At 37.5% G+C, this 20,811-nt stretch overlaps 2 protein-coding genes across 2 annotated transcripts; one reads left to right on the plus strand and one right to left on the minus strand.

The window, feature by feature from the left end:
- Window positions 1-770: 770 nt before the first annotated feature.
- On the minus strand, window positions 771-6,587 carry LOC103959175 (DNA (cytosine-5)-methyltransferase 1). The gene is made up of 2 exons (XM_048575507.1): window positions 6,275-6,587; window positions 771-5,545 (listed from the first exon to the last, which is right to left on the minus strand). Exons 1-2 carry the CDS (start codon window positions 6,369-6,371, stop codon window positions 930-932), a joined length of 4,713 nt encoding a protein of 1,570 aa, XP_048431464.1. The 5' UTR covers window positions 6,372-6,587; the 3' UTR covers window positions 771-929.
- Window positions 6,588-12,008: 5,421 nt separating this feature from the next.
- On the plus strand, window positions 12,009-17,032 carry LOC103959174. Its single transcript, XM_009371526.2, has 6 exons — window positions 12,009-12,351; window positions 13,073-13,285; window positions 13,492-13,565; window positions 14,095-15,735; window positions 15,837-16,005; window positions 16,203-17,032. Exons 2-6 carry the CDS (start codon window positions 13,204-13,206, stop codon window positions 16,829-16,831), a joined length of 2,595 nt encoding a protein of 864 aa, XP_009369801.2. The 5' UTR covers window positions 12,009-12,351; window positions 13,073-13,203; the 3' UTR covers window positions 16,832-17,032.
- Window positions 17,033-20,811: the final 3,779 nt, after the last annotated feature.

A 20,811-nucleotide genomic window follows, 5' to 3' on the forward strand; every position in this document is an offset into this window, starting at 1 on the left:
GAAATCGAAGAAAGCAACACGTAATACAGGTACAAAACCTGTAAAAACTTGCTTGGAACTGCATTGACAGACTCAAGTATGGCTTGGGTGTTATCTTTGCCAAATAATTTGATTCTGCCATCCCTGTAAGTGTGAAGAAATGATCATATATGTTCAAGTGAACGAACATGAAGACAAAAGAATGAACGTCATACACAGACAATTTCTGAAAAAGCAATAATAAGGCTAACTTTGGTAGAAGAAATGGACTCACTTGGTTGAAAATTAATTGCAAGTAATTTTTGGATGGATTTTTTTTTTTTTTTTTAATTTTGAAATCCTAACGGAGAAAGGTAATGTGGGTATTTAGAGAGTTTCACCCTTTCTTATATATATAAGAAAAAAACTTGGACGGGCCGGGTTTTGGTTGCTCTTAAGCAGAGAATAAAGCTTCGAATGTGCAATTAAAAGTTCAAGAGTCATAGAAGCTGATGTATATTCCGTAGAGTAGACACATACATACTAGAAAATCTCTTCTTTTACTTTACGAAAGTACAATTCTCAATGTACACGATAAGACCAATTAGATGATCAAGCACCACTCCAATTTTTTTTTCTTATATTGGATAAGAAAACCAAGAGCCAAACTGGTTCAATTTTGTTTTGAACCGGTGACCTCTGTCTCGGGTCAAATTTGAACCAAACCGGCCAGTTTATTTTCGGTGGGACTTTTATTTAGCCCACCCATGCCTGTTGGATATTCAGAAACAAGATAAAAACAACAAAAAATATATGGAAAATACCTTTCTGTATTGAAATCGAAGTCTACAATTTCAAAGGCCAAGTAAAGAGCCAAAGCACATATAAAGATGAAAGACAACATCAAACTGGTTTTTTGGCAACGAAACGGATAAACATATTACTACAACTCAGAAAACCAAGACCACAAACTACTCCTGTTCCTTGTTCTTGCTGTCCACTGCTTCCTTGAGTTTTCGTCCCAACGCATAGGCCAAAGTAGGAGGAACTGCATTTCCAATCTGCCTGTGCTTGTGAAGAATGTTGCCCGAAAACTGGTAGCTATCCCTGAATCCTTGGGACCGAGCGCATTCCCGAACTGTCAGAATCCTGTCCTGGTCAGGGTGGAAGCACATTCCCACCTTCCCCATTGGCTGAGGATCTGTGATGGAGGTTGGGAAGTTGCCTTCCCAGTCAAGCCTTCCGAACAGGCCCTTCCACTGATTGTGGCGCTTGGCCGTGTTGGGAAGGCACCATGGGATCAAGTCAACTATCTGTCCAGTGGAGAGCTTCACCTTTTCGTCTGGAAGACATTGCCAATCAGCGCCTGGCCGCTTTGGAATCCTCTGGCATCGAATGAGATTCAGCTCATTCATTTCTTTCGAAATGTGCTCAGTCAGAACAGCCATCTCCCCTCGGATTTTCTTCTGGAACCATGATATGGGGTCACTTTCGTACTCCAGATTGACCTTGGATGCTCCATTCCCTACAGCTGGGAGATCTCCAATTGTGTCTCTGACAGTTATGGAACGGAAAGGAGCTCCACCTGCAGTACTTCTAACAGCAGAATAATATGAGTTCCCAGTCAATGAGATCTTCAACTCTGGTACACCAAAGACATGCATTGGCTCTGGCCACCCTGGGAGAATCTCATCTGGCGCAGCTGCCCATATGAATGCTCGCTTTCGTGACTGAGAAACTCCATAAGCTCCAGCTTCTAGAATACCGAACCTCACCTGGTAACCCATCTCAAGAAGTGAAGCCACAGTCAGACGGAATGTCTGTCCCTTGTTGAAAGACACAAAGTTCCTCACATTCTCCAAGAGGAAATACTTTGGCCGGAAGTAGTCAGCAAAGGATAAAAATGCCAAAATCATTTCACACTGAACTTTACTCCAAGTGCTTTGGTTGAACCTATTCATTCCAGAGAAACCCTGACACGGAGGTCCTCCATTGATGAAATCCACTTGCCCCGGCAGTGGCAGATCATTCTTAACCTTCTCATCAAGTGATTTAGCGAAATCAGCAGCTTCGGAAGTCGAGATGCAATCATCTGTATCCCCGCATTTCTCCATTACAGCCCTTAAGATCACATTGCAGTTATTGATAAACACCAGTGACTCAGGATGGTTCAGTTTGAAAGCATCACCAGCAGGCTCTTCGTACTCAATTGCCCACTTGGTTAATGAAACACCAGCCTGACGCAACCCTTCGGACAAGCCACCACACCCGGCAAATATATCTAATGTGGCTAGACGTTTCTGCTCAGAATCAGCTCTCTGTTTCTCAACTTCAGAAACATCTCCTTCTTTGCCTTTCCCCTTCCTCTTCCTAGATTCCACATCACCACCTATTGTTGAGTACCTCAGTTTGATGGTTGCTGGCAACTGCTTGATAGACCCATTAGAAGGATCATACAGATACTCACAGAAGAAGGTATGCTCGAAAGTGACAGGAGCATTGCATACCGGAAGATCACTCTTCTTTCTGACTTCACATTTTCCTTCTATATCATCAACCGTCACAATGTGTGTTTCTTCACTGTAGTAGACCTCTCTAATATCACAACCGTATGCCTTCTCAACCGAAATGTCCTCTGGTCTGAAAAACCTTCTAACTTTAACCTGGGTAGATTCTGGTCCAGGTCGTTTAGATTCCTTCGTGCCAATTATCTCCAGCACTTGGCACACAACATAAGCTCTCAGTCCCAAATTCCTACCTGCCTTGAAAGTTTCAGTTTCCATCCTTTCCGTAGAAAAAAAATGGGGACTTACATAGACATAATTGTGAACTGAGTACTCAGCTCCCCTGTATACAAAACCAGTCTTTGATGAATTCACTTTAAAAACCTCCTTGGCCTCCTCAGCTTCGTTCACTTTGCAAGAGTGGCAGGCACCAGAACCCAGACCCATGGTATCACGGGAAAGGTTAAAGAAAGCACCTTCCTCTGGGCAATACAAGCTTTTACAGTAATATTCAGTTGGCAATCCATTCTTCTTCCTGTCTTCTGCCCTTTCTCTATCTCTTCGGCTAGCTTCTGCATTCTCCTTCCTATATTGATGCCCCCACGGCATTAATTTGATATCCACAACTGCTGTCTCTTTAACATCTTTTAATGCCAAGTTTGTGCACTCATTTGTCAAAAATACCTCCCTCTCATTGGCAGTGTTGCCAAGAACAGTCTGAGATCCTCGCTCCATCAATCTCCCATGAAACATTTTGCTTCCATTTCTTGTTTCATACATATACTCAACAAAATAAATGGCAGGAAGTTCATCTGATCCATCAAGTTCTACCAAGACTGCACTACCAACAGAAATTTCATCTCCATGAAGACTGGCACACTTATAAAGAGCTTCACCAGAACACGTTGTTCCCACAGGCTCCCCATCCCACAGAACCTCCTTGTTGTTGGAGCATGATTTAGTTTGTCTTGAAATTGAACTACGCTTCTGGGCTTGTTCCGTTGGATTATCTTTCTCATCATCTTCATCCTCTTCTACATCCTCTTTTCCCTCCTCTTCTTCAACTTCCTCCTCCTCTTTCTTTCCACCATTAGCTTCCTCCTCATTCGAATCTTCTGGAGAGTAATTTAAATAGTACTCCCCCCAGATTCTGTTGATCAGCCTTGTTGTTGTAGCCCGCATTGCCTTCTTCTTGGAAACCACAGGTCCCATGGATGCCCTTGGGTTCAAGTTTGATCCACTCTTCTCCACAACCTTCTTCTTCTTTACCAACCATTTAGTATGGTGCCTCTCCTCCATTTTGTTTGAAAGACCAACCACAAATGGACACTTTTTAATCTGCGCATCAGGAAATTCTGAAAACAGTTGCAGTATTATCTGTCCATGGACAACCACATATCTCTCAACAAATGCTGGATCAGAAGAAATGTAAGCACAGTGGTCCTTTGGAAAACCTGACAATCTCTTAATAACATCTGCAAAAGAAAGTCGTGCTACTCGACTTTGCTCTTTCAGCAAAGTGATTATGCTTCTACCAACCTTTGCTGTTTTCAGAATTGGTTCATACCACAGAGCATACTGCTTAGATGGCTGTCCAAGTCTGTACCAGGCCAAATCTGTTCGGATTGATATTGAGACCATTGATGCTCCCAATTCAATCATCCACTCCTTTATTGCACTCAAGTAAATCGGCATTCCATCAGCATCCTGTGCTCCTGGACCACTTGAAGAACCATCAGAATCAAGAGAAAAGCCACTTCCATCATCTGCTGTCATAACCCCAGACCCGAAAATGGTAACATCAATTTCTGTGCAAGGTTTCATCGGAAGAAGTTCCAACGAAATCAATCTTGAGTCTGAATTGTACAGACTCCAATTATGAAGCATGCTTCGAGGAAGGTCATCAGCATTTAAGATATCATAGTCATTGTCAAAAACTATGAACTCGTCAGTTTCTTCAATGGAAGTCTTGTAATAAGCAGGTAGAGGATAATCATTGGCAAGTTCATCTTCATTGATTTTGATATAGTATTTGCTCGACAAAGAGGCGGAACCCTGACGTTTTTTCTGTTTCATTGACTTCCAGTACTCCTCTTCTTGCAAAAGTCTTGCCAATTTTACATCATCGTTTTCCTCCGCTTCAACTATGGATGAACCGGATGTATTCAGTCCAGTCTCTCCGTCTCTATCTTCTGAACCAATCTTTAGGGCACCACTTGAACTTGCTGGTTTTGATTGGACAAAACCTCCACAGTTTCTGCTCTCATCTCTAAGGGCAACAAGAACAGGAAGCTCTGCAAATGGCTGATCATTCTTCTTTGATGCTTCCTCCAAACCTATCAGTTGATCATAGATAAACTCGCCTTGAGATATAACAAATTCTTTGATAGCTGCAGTACCAGAAAAGAATTTGCTTCCACTCATTGATCGAGCAATGCCAGCAAGTAATTCATCAAGAGTGGTGTCAGATTTGGATTTTGACAGCTTTTTGTAAACCTCTATGCAAGCACGCGCTTTCTCAAAGAATTGATCATGGTACTTCCTATAGGTGCTGGCAGGTTTACGACAATCATAATCAGCAACATCAGTTGAGAGCCATATCACAGGAGAGCCCTCTTCATAACCAGAGATGTCCCAAGATTCTATTCGCCCAAAACCTTCACATCTAACACCTCTTTGCTTGTCCTTGTCAGAACTTTCATTCAGAGGCAAAATAGTACCAGATATAAACATGTCAGCAACTTCCAACATCTCAACGGGCTGGGGTGACCCACTTTCATCATGCACAATAAAATCAGTCAGCCTTCTGTTTGGGCGCGCCGCATCTTGGTCCTCGCCACAAGTCAGGAGTATAGCATCAGTCTCTTGATCCACTACTCGATCCTTCTTGGTTTCAATAAGATTAGACTTTTCAGAAATATGAACAGGCTTCTCCTTAAAGTTTGCACATGCAGCAGCCCGCTTGGGCATTTTCCGAGACCTGGAAGGCTCTTCAGTGCTCTGAGGCAAATCTCGCTTCTTAGTTTTAGAGCCGGCAGGTGTGGCCTTTTGGGAAGCTGGTTTGCCCTTCTTCTTCGTCATTCCTATTGCAAAAATAAAATTTGCGAAATTACACAACAGAATTACAAACTGAAAAGTGAAAGCAACACCCAGGCCAAGATTTGCCTCAACCTAGACATATACATGTGCAAGACAATGGAGGAGGAGGATCCAGGTACTAATCCTCTAAATTGATTTGGAAACTGGATCAAATCCCAAGAAGAATAAGACATTTAAGCAAACAAAATCATGAGAAAGCTAGTTAACCGGCATTTTACGGGTCCTAACAAAGAAAATGAAATGTCTGCCTTTGGCTTTGGCTAAACTCATCATAATGAACTCATACTACCATAAAAAGGGCATTGAAAACTTGAAATTCATAGTCATATATATCCATAATTACAAATACATGATACAATATAATGCCGTAGTATGTAAACCTAAGGTCTCGAGTCCGATTTCCCCTTCCTCAATATCGCTTGTAAAAGATTAAAAAATTCAACATCGGTGTTTGGTTGGACCAAAAATTCATATTTAACAACAGAGCAGTACAAATCTAAAAACCCCAAATTCATAAATTTGCAACACAAATGCACAATTTAAAAGGGGCAGTCTAAATCTAAAACCCCCATATTACAACCCAGAATCATGAATTCACAGCACAACAAAACTGCAGTCAAAATTTTAACATCAAATCAAGAAACCATTTGACTCAGATAATGTAAAGCATCGAGAGAACAAGAATCGCAGGGGCAAATTAGGGATTCAAGTACCTGAGGAAGCCGAAGACGGTGGCTTAACCCCATTGGCACCTTTGGTCTCCAAGACCGCCGCTGCTTCCGCTGCCTCAGCTGCCGCGGCGGAACCCATTTCTCCCCTAATCGCCAGCGAAACCCTAGAATTCAGAGAATGGGGACAGGACAGGAGAGAGAGAACTCTCTCTATCTGGGTGTATTTATTGCCGTTTTGAAACGAGTACGGATGAACTCGTATAGGCGGGAAGATGCGGAAGATGCAAGTTTTCGCGCGCGCTTTTATGGAAAACAAGGTGGGAAAAATCCCTACATTTTCACTTCCCTTTTCATTGTGCTTAGGTGCATGATTTTTAGTAACATATTGGATTTTATTTTATTTTTTTTGTAAAACGTTAATATCAACTTATCAAGGATATGGATGATGATACGGTTGATCCAATAGCGGACCGAACCGAACTTTAATTTGGTCATTGTATAAATTTAAGGGATCCTGTAAAGTTAAACCTCTACAATTGATTTTGAGAAAATGAAATCCAACATATACGGAAAGTGGGGAAAATGAGTTTTAGAAGGTTGGTTAGTTGGCTGGTTAGTGAGCTGAATCCATGCATAAACTTTGAATGTTTAGAGTTGATATCCAATTTTCAGGCGATTTTTAGTGGATGTGAGAAGTGGAAAATTTAGTTTCAACTAATCGTCAATGCACAGAGAGGCCATGCAGAAAACATTGGAAAGTCTATTTTGCGATTTTAAATTATGAGATACTATATTTTATGAAATTCCAGCATTAACCTCTTTTAATGCAGATTACTTATCTAGGTATTGCGGTAGGTACAGAGTGATACGAAAATTGATGAATCTCGAGTTCTGAGATAGAAAAAAGAACGCCAACTAGTAAGAACCTGGCCGGCCAAAGAGAAATTACAGTTTTTCTTATTAAGTCAAACTCGAGATTCGTAGCGGTCACACGAATACCTAACAACTAATTTGTTATTATTACTCCGATGAGATTGTCACAACTATCAATAACTAAATTCGCGTGTTAATAGAGTGGTTTAAAATGAAAAAATTTCCAATTTTACTAGCCACCCAGATTTATCATTGACAACTAAAAGACATTGAACCTTATAACTTATCGAGCATATCCAAACATTTTGCTCAGGGCCAGAAGCCGGACACCAATTCGGCCCATGTCTGCATATACTTGAGATAGTTTGCGGTCTTGTGCCAATGTCAAGCCCAAAATATGATATGGGCTAACTAGAAGCCCAATTGACATCACAATCTCACACCAAATCTAAGCTTTAGGTACGGTCCTACCAAACTTAAAAGTAGCCATGTGTCCATAAATGAGAAAATATATGGTAGGAGAAATTGTTCGATGCACCTGAAACATGTATGAATCGGGTGATATTGAAAAATAATCTTAAAGTGGGACATGTCTACTATGTCGTTCACTTATATTATAACACATGTAATGTACTGTTATATGAATACATAAAAATTTCTAGTTTGGCAGAGAACATCGATGTCAAGTCCCCCATCTAGTCAAGAACACACAATGAGCACTTCCTTGCATTTGTGTTATCAAAATAGACTCGTGTATAATTTGAATGCATGAAGTCTCTTGTGTGTCTCTTGAGCAGACATGTAACGTGGCATCGAAGCCCCTACCCCTTAATCTCTATATCATGTTGGAGAGCCGCCCCAAATAGTGGGGTGTGTTGAAAAGTTGCCACAACGTTTGGTTCCCGAATTTGGTAATTTGGGTGACCCATTTAGCAGTCAAAAAGCTTTATAATTGAGTCACGCTTTCATCTCATGTTTTTCGTGTGGAGACTTAGGCTTTGAGGCACATGACTGTACGCTCTTAGCATCATTGCATGGAGTGGAAGGGGGTGGCTTAGGCTTTGTAGCTCAAAATATGTACCCCACTTGAACGGCTAAACCAATCATCTCATCAGTTGGAACTTGTAACATGTTAGCTTAGCTTTCCTCTTACTTTTTGCCTTTTTTTTCTTTTTCTTTTTTAATGGAGAGAGAGTTAAGAGAAGGAAAGGGCCTCATAACGCCTTTATATGGGCGATTTAAGGAATTTTTCATTATTTTTTGTCAAAATCTGACTAAGAAGTAAGGTCGCAGCTCTAATAATCTACACATTCATCCAATAAATAACTGAAGGCCATAAACGATACAAAATGGCCCTGCGCTTGTTACAAGCTTAAAGAAAGGCATTTCATAGATTAGCAGAGGAAACATTGCACATTGAAGGTTTCTTTGGGTCATATAGAGTACATACATATAGGACATAGAATAGAATAGTCAAGATCAACTCTTTATACATTCCCATATGCTTCTCTTTGACTTAAGGGCTTTATCTGAATGAATATTTTGCCATGCGAACATGTATGACATACAAAAACTTTTTCGCAAATGGTTAGATCAAAAATCTTTATTCAATATCACGTATGGATCATCAATTATTTATGTTTATCATATTACGAAATGCATAAACGGTTCATCTTGAGAGAACTGTCAATTTATTCGATGTGAATAGATTAGTAGACTATCTCTCCTTTGATTGATTATATCCTAAACTCTATTCAAGCCAATCTTTAGGGCATACTAAACAGAAAAGCAGACGCTTAATGTTAGTGAAGATTTTTGAAAAGTGGTGCTATTCTCGTACTTTTTTTACCTCACACACTTTTTGTTAATTTTTATCATTAATTATCTTTAATTTATTCAATCTGACGATTAAAAATTAAACATTATATATAAAAAGTAAGAAGTAGTACGTGAATAGCATCCGTTTATTGAAATTGGCTAGGCTTAAAATTGGTGCTTTCGTTCGGCAGAGATAGTACGCCGTGCTAGGCAATGCTAGCTGCCGAACACCGCCACGCGGAAAGTCCAGTACCACAAGCGTCCAATCCGATTAAGCGTTACACGCGCAAATTTAGACGCGCACTCTCGTGCATGTCGGTTGAAGAATGACAGCGTGTGCTACGCGCATTACGCACCATGCACGCAATAGGAAAAACCGTATATATAAAAATGCAAATCAAATCCCCTTTTTTGTCTTTCTGATATGACAATACAAAAGGTCGGTTATTCTGGCGCCAAATGCAGACATCGTGCGCATCAAATCAAATGTCTCTGAGCTGTTCGCTACGTGAGCCATCGACCGTTTTCTACTTTTTCTTTTTCTTATTTTTTGGGACCAAAAATAATTTGTATTTTATTTTTATGATTTTTCAAGATTATAAGAATTTTAATAAATTATTATTATTTTGTTTAAAAAAATAGATTATTAAAATCTTTACAAGTCTAGGTGTATTCAATTAGAATTTTAAATAAATTTATAACATTCAAGTATATTCAATTAGAAATTCATTTTGAAGAATTTGAAAAAGTTAAGGAATTAGAGGGAACTTGAGAGATTTCGTAGTGTATTTTAAGCATTCATAAATCTCACATCTCCCAATGAGATTTCAAGGGAATTGAATCAAAATTTTATATGAAATCTCTACAAATCAATTAAACTCTACAAAAATCTATAAATTTATAGATCCATTAAAATCTCTCAAATTCCCAATTGAATACCCTTAAATCTTTAGTCACATTGACTCTAATTGTTCATTAGATTGATGTTATCCTCAACACGATATCTGTATTTGAAAGCTATATTTTCACTACAAAACAACTCCTAAATTTAAGGGAGAAATAGACAAATTTTTGTTGTTGCAAGGCTGATTGGACACTCAAACATGCTAAATTTGTATAATTTGATCTTCCAAGTGTAATATGAGAAAATTAAAACATCATACTCATTTTATAAATGACCTTAAAAATATGGATTTGACTACAATATTTACATGTATTTAATACTGTCACTATCTCAATGGTCAAATGATGATCATACTAAATACTTCGTCACATGGTAATTGTATTAAATATATGCAAGTATTGTAGCTAGTACCCAAATTTAAGGTGTAAAATAGTTAGTCTTTTATTTTTTCTGTTTGGGTGATTTGAGGAAGATTTGGAAAGATACTTTAAGAAAATACATGGTTTCATGGAGCACTTGGAGCTATCGGAAGACTTGACATAAAACTTAGCACAATAGCGTTCTAGAATTCATACCACAGACGCCACTTAGTAAAATAAGATTTTATTGTCGTTGTTGTGGTGATTTGAGGAATGGTGACTTAAAAATGTGTAATATTTAATATAAATGACAAATTTAATATAAAGGACAACAGGTGGCTTAGTAGTAAGGACACGAACTGCGGTTCCCCAATAAACAAAAAAATGTGGAAGGTTCAGGATTTGATGCTCTGAGTTGGTGAGTTTGCTTGACTGTGACCATGGGCAGGATGAAATTTCCTATAGCCTATCCGAACCTAAAATAATGAATGTCGTGACTTATCATTAGTTGTCCAATTTTTGTTCCCAAACAAATTTCACAAAAGGACAACAAGTGAAATTACACAGGAGTAGGAAAATGACAGATTAGCAAGAAGACAAGAAAATATCTTATACTTATATTTTGAAATTTTGAAGATATTAGATTTGGTTAATAATAGTCACATTCAATTTTGTGGACCGAGCAATGTGTATATAAAGTCAAGCTATATAAGATTAGACGGTACCGAAGAGGATGCATGCACATACTTAATGTCTACTTAGGTAAAGCCTTTGTTTATTTTTCTATAAAAAATGGACAACTGGTGACAAGCCACGGTTATTTACCATTTTCAAGTCCAGAGACGTTATGGGAAGTTTCACTCTACTCATGGCTACAGTCAAGCAAACTCATCAACTCAGAGCATTGAATCGACGACCTTCCACGGGTAATATGCCTTTGTTTATTTTTGTATAATTTTAGGGGTTTCTTAAATTTCCAAACTTAGACAAAAATCGTAAGGCACATACAACCCCTACGAAAGGCGTCACCAAATATTTGTTTGGACAATAATTCTGATTGTATTTTCATATTTTCACATAAGATTATTGGAGACTGAACTAAATTAAGAAGTATTGACGTGTACCATGTATGTTCGAAGACATGTATATATTCACACTGCAAGCTGAAAGCTACATGTAGTATTTCTGTTTTCATATGACTTGAGCCAAAGACCTCTAATATATGAATATCGAGTACATGAGTACATACTTTAATCATTTGAGTCACAAACTTTTAACAGATGCATGCGATAACTAACTGAAAGAAACTCGTCTGAGCTGTCAACAATTAGTTATTTTTCAAGGATAACGTATTGAGATCACTAGTCGTACTTAGTCACATGCCTACGTTATTTGTCTCAATCACATGCCTACGTTATTAGTCGTACTTTGCATATTGATATCTTTTTCTCTAGTACCGATATTTTAAATACTACTCGTACTTAGTCACATGCTTACGCTATTAATCTCGATCGGAAAAGGGAAATGTAAATAAAGCTAAAATGTCAATAAAATTTTATTTTAAAAATTGGAATAAAAAAAGAGGTAAAAATGAAAATAAAGAGAAAAAAAAAACTAATAAAATGATTTGAAAACTTTGAATTTCAACGATAAGGATAAAATAAAGGGTAAAGTAAATAGTGTTAGAATTGACTTTTTAGTGTAAAAATACGATTTTTTGTTAAAATGAATTGAATCGAACCTCATTAAACTTAAAAAAAAATAAAAAAATAAAAGAAAAAGAAGGGAAGAGAGAGAGAGAGAGAGAGAGAGAGAGAGAGATTGTGTATTGGAGACGGGGCGGAAGATGGAACCTTCGCTTTCTGGTCGTTCATTCCATTCCACAGTATTCCAATAATTCAAGATATTTGTACCATTATTTTGTCATACGATATAATCCTACTCAACTTCCTTCTCGTATCTTTGGATTTCCCTTCTTTTTCTTCCTTTCAAAATCTATCTCAATTTCGTTTGCTGCAGGAAAAAGACTTCTCCGTCGTCCTCAAATTTCCCACTCATCACACATCTTAATTCGTTTTCTGAAACCTGACATTCCTGCTGGACTCCCTCAGCGTCAGAAGTCCAGTTGGCGTGTTTGGTTGCCGAGAAAACAAGCTCAGAAAACGGTGAGAAAAGTGCTTTGCTTTTAGTTTTTTTGGGTTTCAGGAGTTTTAGTTTCTTTGGTTCCCTGCATTTCTCAGAGCTCAACAGTTTCTGGGATTTTTGTGTCTAATGGTTTTGAATTGGAAAGTTGAATTCTTTTAATGTCTTCAACTGTTTAGTCAAACTTAGTATTTTTCACGCTCTCATTTTCTCCTCTGCACTCCTCCACTCGTTTCCGTTCGTTGATTCCGTTTTGATTCATTCAATCCAAATGCTCCAAAAAAAAAGGAGTGCATCCGGAGAAAAAGGAGGGTGCGGAAATCATTTCCAGTATCAAAGTGACTTTGTGAATTCCGAAAATGTGCATATATATAAATATGCAAATACTATATCATGTTGCTTGTAATTTGAGTTCTCTAAAATTTGTTTGCAAATTTCCCCAACTATTTTGGGATTAGAATTACCATCTCTCTCTCTCTCTCTCTCCTTATCTCTCTCCTTATCTTCATTTTCAGGTTCTGAACTTTTTTGTTGCAGGAAATGCAATTGAGAGATTGAATTCCTGTTTAATTATTATTTCAACAATTTTTGTATATTTTGCTGTAAAGTATACTTTTTGTACTGTTAAAGAAAGAAACTATAAGGAGGAAACTCTTTGCTGGTTATATATGATGGACCTACATCATTTTATTTGATTAAATGTCTATTGATCAGCAAGTGAAATTCGGGTTTTTCGTTTTGCAGGTTATAATCCGACTGCTGCAGTGTCATTGTGTCCTTTCGGTGGATAAAAGGTGTTTGATTTAGGTAAGAATGGGGTAAGACAGAGAGAAGTGGAAAAGGAGTGACATCCTTCTGGTAGATCCAGTAGCTGCATGGGCAGCTTATTGCACCTTTTAAATTTCAACCAGGACACCATGGCCAGAAAGCTTTTTACACACAAGAAGCATGATGGTGGTGAGTTTTTACTTCTCTCTGTGCAATAAGAGAAAGTCGAAAGTTTGTAGATGACGCGAATAATTCTCTTTTGGACAATCATTGAGAAAAAAAAAAAGAAGAGTTTGTATGTCTTGGAGGACAAATGTGAATTTACTTGGACGGTTGAATTGTTTATGTCCATTTGCTTATCGGCTGATAAAGTAGGTTTTTTGAACACCTTGCAGGCCTTGATGCTCCAAGAAATAGCCTGGAAATGCAGGTAGAACCTCAGAGCTATTGCGATGCTGGAGATTTGCCGGTAATTTTTCATCACATGCCTTCTTGTAGCTTGTCCTGTGGCCTAGGGTGGTTAATTTCTGTGGATTCTGTGCTCTCTGAGTTATGAGGATGTGGAGTTTCCAGTTATTGTGATTTGATTCTTGTGAGACATGGTACAATGTGAGTCTCGGGTTTTGAAGCTTTTCCGAGTTGAGAGTAATGCTACTTTGATTCTCTATGCATATTTTCTCAACTTTGTGATGCTCGTTTGCCACTTGATTTAGTAAAAATCTTTGGTTGTTACATGAAGGATGTACTTATTTTTAAGTTGGACTAAACTCTGTCAAAATATGTATTTATGTATTTTCCGGGTGCGTTGGCAGAATCTGATTTTTGTGTTTTCTTCTACCAAATTTCATCGTGTCAGAATTTTTGAGTAAATCTCCAATTCCAGCTAGTTATTTTGTTGAGAGATCAGAATATATTTAGTTTTCATATTTAGTTTTATGAAATAAATTTACTATATATATTTAGTTTTATTTTTAATAAATTTACATTGCATGTATCAGGTTGAAGAAGACTGGTCTAAAAAGAATAATCCATTGGAACAAAGTTCAATGAAGAAATTAATTAATGACGAAATATCCAAACTTTCAAGTACCAGAAAAAATGCACCAAACATTGTGGCTCAACTAATGGGAATGGATATGTTTCCAGTGGAACCGAAATCTGCAGTTCAGCCTCTGGAAGAAAATGGAAAAAATAGGAGAACGAAGTCTTTGAAAAAGGAAATTAATGGAAGGACCTCAGTTGGTCATCTTTCTTCTAAGCTAAATTCTTCAGGGCAGATGGATCTTGATTCGTATTATCACAGTAATGAGAGAGATGCCACTAGGTGGAGTGATAACCAGAAAATCGAAAATCCAAGACGTAGAGTACATCCTCAAGAAGAAGAACTGAAAAAGTTCAAGAAAGAATTTGAAGCATGGCAAGCTGCCAGGTTTAGGGAATGCTCAAGGATTGTCGAAATTGACAGCGACCTCAATGAGGAAAAGATGGTGGTTTCAGGGCATAGAGCAACTGAAAGAACATTAGAACATAAGGATCATGCCGTCAAAGCAATCTCTCATGAAGGTGGTGTTTTGGAACGTAGAGGAGATGAGTTTTCGGAACTATTCCCAGCCGAGCAGACGGAGTATTTGTCTTCAAGAAGCAGAAGAACCATGAGCTTAGACTTTGAGAAATCTACCCTGATGAACAGTAAGAAGAGATTCGAGTCATTCGACGCATCTTCTGCTCCTACAAGGATAGTTATCTTAAGACCTGGTCCTGATAGACTTTGCAACCATGAAGAGACTTGGGCAGGTTCTTCAAACACTCTAGAGAGGAAAGGTGGTATAGAAGATTTTCTCGAGGAGGTGAAAGAACGACTGAGATGCGAGCTGCGAGGGAAAATGCATATAAGGGGTTCTGTTGTCCGAGGAAGTGGAATTGAGACCCCATTTAGCGAACAGCCATCAGCTCCGAAGCAAATTGCTCAACACATTGCAAACCAGGTCAGAGAAAGTGTGACTAGGGACCTTGGCATGAATTTGCTGAGATCAGAATCGACAAGATCATACAGAAGCGAAATGCAGTTCAATGGATCAGGTTCCCCGGAGTTCATGCATAGAGATACTAAAAGAATTTTGTTAGAGAGACAAGGAAATGTTTCAAAAATAGAAACAAAACTTCGTGTTCCTGTATTAGGTTCTGGGAGATCTAGGTTATCTGCATTAGACAACGAAAGGGAAAGGGGAATAGTGAAATATGAACACAAAAAAAACAGATCATTCAGACATGGATCACATGAAGATGAGGTGCTTGGTAGAGAGTTGTCGCCTAGAAATTTCATTAGATCTTTATCCGCCCCAGTACCCGGAACATCCTTTGGGAAACTTCTTCTTGAGGACCGCCAAGTTTTAACAGGTGCTCACATTCAGAGGAAGCATGAAGGCATTGGACATGTGTCCATGGAGATGAAACATCAGAAGAAAGAAAGGTTTAATTTTAAAGAAAAAGTTTCCAATTTCCGATACAGTTTTATGCTTAGGGGAAGGCTTTTTTGCAAAAAAAATCAATCAGTTCTAGAATCACTTCATACTGAACGGTATCCTATGAAGGATATCATGAGCGGCCCAACAGTGATTACGAACTCTGGAGAGAGACATGTAAGAGGATACTTTATCTGATCTATTCATACTACTGATGAACACCTAGAAAGTAGTCAATTCAATTTATTTCCATCTTAAATCTTGTTTTGTGGTCTCAGGATAATTTCACTGAGGTGCCTCCTAGTCCCGCATCTCTGTGCAGCACTGCTCAGGAAGATTTCTGGAGGCCAACTGATTATCTTAGTCCAATATCAACTCCGAGTGCAACTCCACGAGAAGATAGTATCATGCCACAGGCTTTTAGAGATATCAGCGATAATCTGAGGGGTACATCTGTTTCTTTGAATTCTTTCTGTACATATTCTGTTCTAACATGACAAATCCTTTGATAGTATGAATGTGTGCATGCTTAGTAAACAGTCTTCTTAAATATATTTAGTGTGACTATACATATAGGTGTATATATGCGCTGTGTTATATAAACTGATGCGTGAAATAATCATCTAATAGTCTCGATTTTGCAGAGCTACGAAGACAACTGAACCAACTCGAGTCTAATGAGCCCGAGGACATAAAAGTTGAGGAAACAGTTGAGTCTGAAATGGCTAGGTTAGACAACCCAGCAGAGGTTTACATACGAGATTTGCTTGTCGCTTCTGGTTTGTATGATGGATCATTTGAGAAATCAATATCGAGATGGGACACAATTGTGAAGCCAATCAGCAACTCAGTGTTCGAAGAAGTGGAAGAATCGTATAAAAACTTGGCCAACAAGGAAGATCCTTCAGCAAAAGATCACAATGAGAGGGTAGATTACAAATTGTTACACGATCTGTTAAACGAAGCTCTTTCAACTGTTCTCGGACCACCAACAAGCATGTCTAAATTCAGGAGAAAAATGGTCAGCTCCTCTGCGCTGCCAGTGTTGCGCGGCAAGAAGTTGTTGAATTGTGTGTGGGGAATCATCAGCGAGTGCCTGTACCCTCCAACTGATGTACCCTATTACTCGCTTGATGATATGGCAGCCGGGGACCTGGGATCAGCTCCTTGGTCGAGATTGATGGACGAGGATGTTAACGCTCTGGGAAAAGAGATGGAACGCCTAATCATGGGGGATCTTGTGCAGGAAATTTTGGATGAACTGAAGTCATGATGGATCTTATGGATGAAACTTGTTTTTTTGGGCACGAGTTATTAGTGAGTTGAGCATATATTTGAAGGAAGTAAATATGTTTGTGTTAGTTTTTGTATATACATATGCGTGTGTGTGTTCCTTGTGGGGTTTGTGAGATTAGGAAATAAGAGTAGTACTTTCACTCGAAATATATGATATTGCAAGAGACTTGTTATTCAAGTGATCCGAGTATTTGTTATTTCACTCGAAGTTAGGTTCTGTTTTCCCCTCCTCACTGCTATAAATTTTCAAATTAACAGAGAAGTTGATCCCACTCTTCTTACATTAACATGATATGTCCATCACTTTAACTTGAGCCTTAGCAGCCCATGATTTAAATGAGTATTGAACTTAGCACCAAAAATTGCACCAATTGCTCCTTGTGCCCAAAAGGCCGAAACACTTTCTTTGGTCAAAAAACACTAACGAGAAATGCTAAGGAGACTCACTGCTCTTTCATGTTTTTGGCACAATATTTTTATAATTTTGGTAGGAGAATTAACGTTAAACTGTAAGGTGGCAAATAATCCATAAAGAGTCCCATTTTTGAGAGAATCCCCTTAGAATTTTCTCAACACTATACAAAAACCCAATGGGGGCTTATAAATGGCAAATCCAAATATTTGAAAACCATCAATTGTTTGGACTCCTCAACTTAGATCAAATCTACAAGCTGGAGGGGCACATGCCATGTCTCCTAATCATGCTAATTGCCACATTAATTAGTCAAAATTAACTTAATCGTCATCGATAAGCTCCAACGCGTGTTTACGTGTAATTGGTACTAATACTACAAACACAAAATTAATGTGCTTGTGAATGTTTTACACTAATCTAATAGCTAATAAGTCAACTTTTTGGAAAAAATAAAATAATAGGGAAGATAAATGATTAGCCCAAAGACTCCATGCATGCATTAGTCTAAGTTCTAATAAAAAAAAAATGGCAGCATCAAAACACGGATTATGTTCCAAATACACATGATTTAGATTAACAAATGCATATATCTTCTTCTATCACGGCACACATGAATTTTGGATCACATTCACATGCATGTCAAACCGACCCACGCTTTTCAGATGCATATATGTTGACAGGTAGCAAAGCCTCCTACAAAATTTGTATTCAAGTTCTTAGACAAATTGTGTATTGTTATATGGTATTCATCTATATGTATAAGTAAAAGGTTTTTATGTTTAACTTTTGTGGACGTTGAACTAAATTATTATAGTGGATGAATATGTAGCTTACCCAAACTCAGTAGTACAAATATATCGTTGTATGTTTAATCGTCTAATCAACTGGTTTTGTTCAACCGTTTAATAAAATCATTTTGTTCACTTTCTAAGTTTCTAACTAGGTTTTCATTGGGAAATATAAACTATGTCATTGACCTATTATAATATTAATAGTATAACATATAAATAATATAGTTGTTGATATTAGCATATCAAACATGTCATGTGGTAAAGGTGTAACATCCCACATCGCACATGGGAGTGGATCCTATAAGCCTTATATGTATATTCTCATATCTACCTAGCACAAGGTCTTTTGGGAGCTCACTAGCTTCGGGTTTCGTAGGAACTCTGAAGTTAAGTGAGTTCGTGCTAGAGCAATCCCAGGATGGGTGACCCACTGGGAAGTTCTCGTCTGAGTTAAGCGAGTTCGCACGAGAGCAATCCCAGGACGGGTGACCCACTGGGAAGTTCTCGTATGAGTTTCCAGAAACAAAACCGAAGAAGTTGTCTGAGTTAAGCGAGTTCGCGCGAGAGCAATCTCATGATGGATGACCTACTGGGAAGTTCTCATTTGAGTTCCCAAAAACAAAACCGTGAGGGCCCATTGGGAAGAGTAGGGGCTCTAATATCGTGCTACGGTAGAATCAAATCCGAGATGTGATGATTAAACCCTAATTAAAAGAAATTCCTAGTCCAAGTGGTACTTTACTTTATCTGATGGGTCATCTTTGTGCAGTAAAATGATGTCCATTGGATGGAGAATATTTCTGAATTCCCTCGTATTCAATTGGGTACTTTAGGTCTCATAATGTAAGTAAAAAAATAGTAAAAAAACATATTATTTTCTCCATTTATATTATGACAAATGATATACGAAATTTTTTGAGAAGTAAGATTTTCTTCTTTCTAATTTCCCTTCTTCTCCCGTCTTCTTCCACTTTTCACTTTGTCTCTTTTTATAAAGCAGTCAACACAAAATATTAACGTAACATAATCGTAATTGTCAAAATAAAACGAAGAGAAAAAAAAAAAAAAAGACCCGGAAGATGGGATTATGATTCTCTCCCCTCCTATTCTTATTCCGTTCCCTCCCATCTTCTCACACATTATTTTTTTTACCTTATTGTCTCTATAAAAAAATTAATATAATATGATGACGTGATTTAATCGTGATCGTTTAAATAGGAAGAAAAAGAAGAAAAAAGAGATTAGGAGAGGATTGAATCTTTCTCCGGAAGATGTGTACAGTGACTGTAGAACAAGTTCTGACATGAAGAAATCCAACACCAATGTCAGAATTTGAGTGGCAGTACAGACTAGAGGACAACAAGTACTTCACTGTAGCAGCCGCGCGCAGAGCACGGTGCTCCAAGACCGAATCCGGATCCTCGGATAATTTTTGTGAAGAGATTTATAAATTGTGTTATTTCGAGAAATTATTTTATTTAAAATTAAATATAAATAATATTTAATAAAAATTGATTATATAATATATAATAAACGAGCACATTATAAATCCTAAAAATTCTCACAAAAGATTCCGAGCAGATTTTGGCTCCAAGACCAAGATTCATTCATTCAACTGGCTATGTCAGATCAGGGCACCCTCACTGATGGAGCTGGGGCCTACCACCACTGATCATCCAGTAATTTCTAGTTACTTTACCGTAAACTACAAGAAATACCGAGTAAATCCCTCCAAACCCTAAATCCTAAACCCTTTTTATTTTCATATGAAAAATCTAAAAATGAAACTAACACTATATTTGGGTGAAAAAATTTAAAATTACTAAAGAATTTAAAAATGACGGAAATTGAAATGAAGAGATTTTATTTTCTAGAATTTGTAAATTTTCTTATTTAATTAACCTAAAAGAACAATGGAATTGAATACGGAATTTGTTATTTTTAAACTCTCAATCATAGAAGTTGAGAAATGACACCTATTTACATGGAATTTGAACTTGGGATTTGGAGGTCACAAATTCCAAGTTTTTTTTCCATGCGGAAATTCTAAATTTTATTGTTTTTGAATCCAAATAAGAGAATTGGTGCCTGTCAATTTATAAATTCTGACTTTTACCAAAATTCCATATTTATTTCCCTCATCCAAACATAGTGTAAAAGTCCAAAAAACTTTAGTTTTAATGAAAAATGACAAATAAAGGTGTAGTGAATAGTACTATGAAAAGGTAAAAATATGGTTTTTCGTTAAAAGTGAAAAGTACTAGAAGTGTTTCGTTAAAACTTCCAAAATCCAAACCCTTAAAATCGATTTAATTTTTTTCTGTGTTGTTTGAAAAAATAACTTGAATTTAAACAAGTTTAGAAACGCTACTAACAAAAGCGTTTCCAACTACATTGGCAGATCATGAATTTGAACTACATTTGAGAGTAGGATAGATTTTTCCTTCACCTTACATTTGTCATGAATGGCGTAATTATAATTATAAATATCGCTTGTAAAAATTTTCATATCTCTTTATCGATTGATGGGATCGTTAATTAAAAAATTAAGCAAACAATTACTGTTAATGGGTTGCATTTTACTCAAACATTGATGATATGATTAGTTGTAAGGCTTCAATTACATGAAACTTTTTCTCTAGGGGTTCTTCATTGGAACTTACTTTCAAAACAAGGATATAATGATTGATTATGATCAAATGTAAATTATATGTAAAACGGGAAGGTAAATCATTTTTACCATCAATCAAA

The sequence above is a fragment of a genome, unplaced genomic scaffold (genome assembly GCF_019419815.1).
Source record: "Pyrus x bretschneideri cultivar Hongxiangsu unplaced genomic scaffold, Pyrus_bretschneideri_v1 Contig8, whole genome shotgun sequence".
NCBI lineage: Eukaryota > Viridiplantae > Streptophyta > Magnoliopsida > Rosales > Rosaceae > Pyrus > Pyrus x bretschneideri.

Coding starts and splice junctions, on each gene's coding strand:
- LOC103959174 (XM_009371526.2), top strand. CDS start 13,204: ATGGGCAGCTTATTGCACCTTTTAAATTTCAACCAGGACACCATGGCC. Junction 13,566..14,094: donor GCGATGCTGGAGATTTGCCG/GTAATTTTTCAT, acceptor TGCATGTATCAG/GTTGAAGAAGACTGGTCTAA. Junction 16,006..16,202: donor TATCAGCGATAATCTGAGGG/GTACATCTGTTT, acceptor TCGATTTTGCAG/AGCTACGAAGACAACTGAAC.
- LOC103959175 (XM_048575507.1), bottom strand. CDS start 6,371: ATGGGTTCCGCCGCGGCAGCTGAGGCAGCGGAAGCAGCGGCGGTCTTG. Junction 5,546..6,274: donor ACCGTCTTCGGCTTCCTCAG/GTACTTGAATCC, acceptor TTTTTGCAATAG/GAATGACGAAGAAGAAGGGC.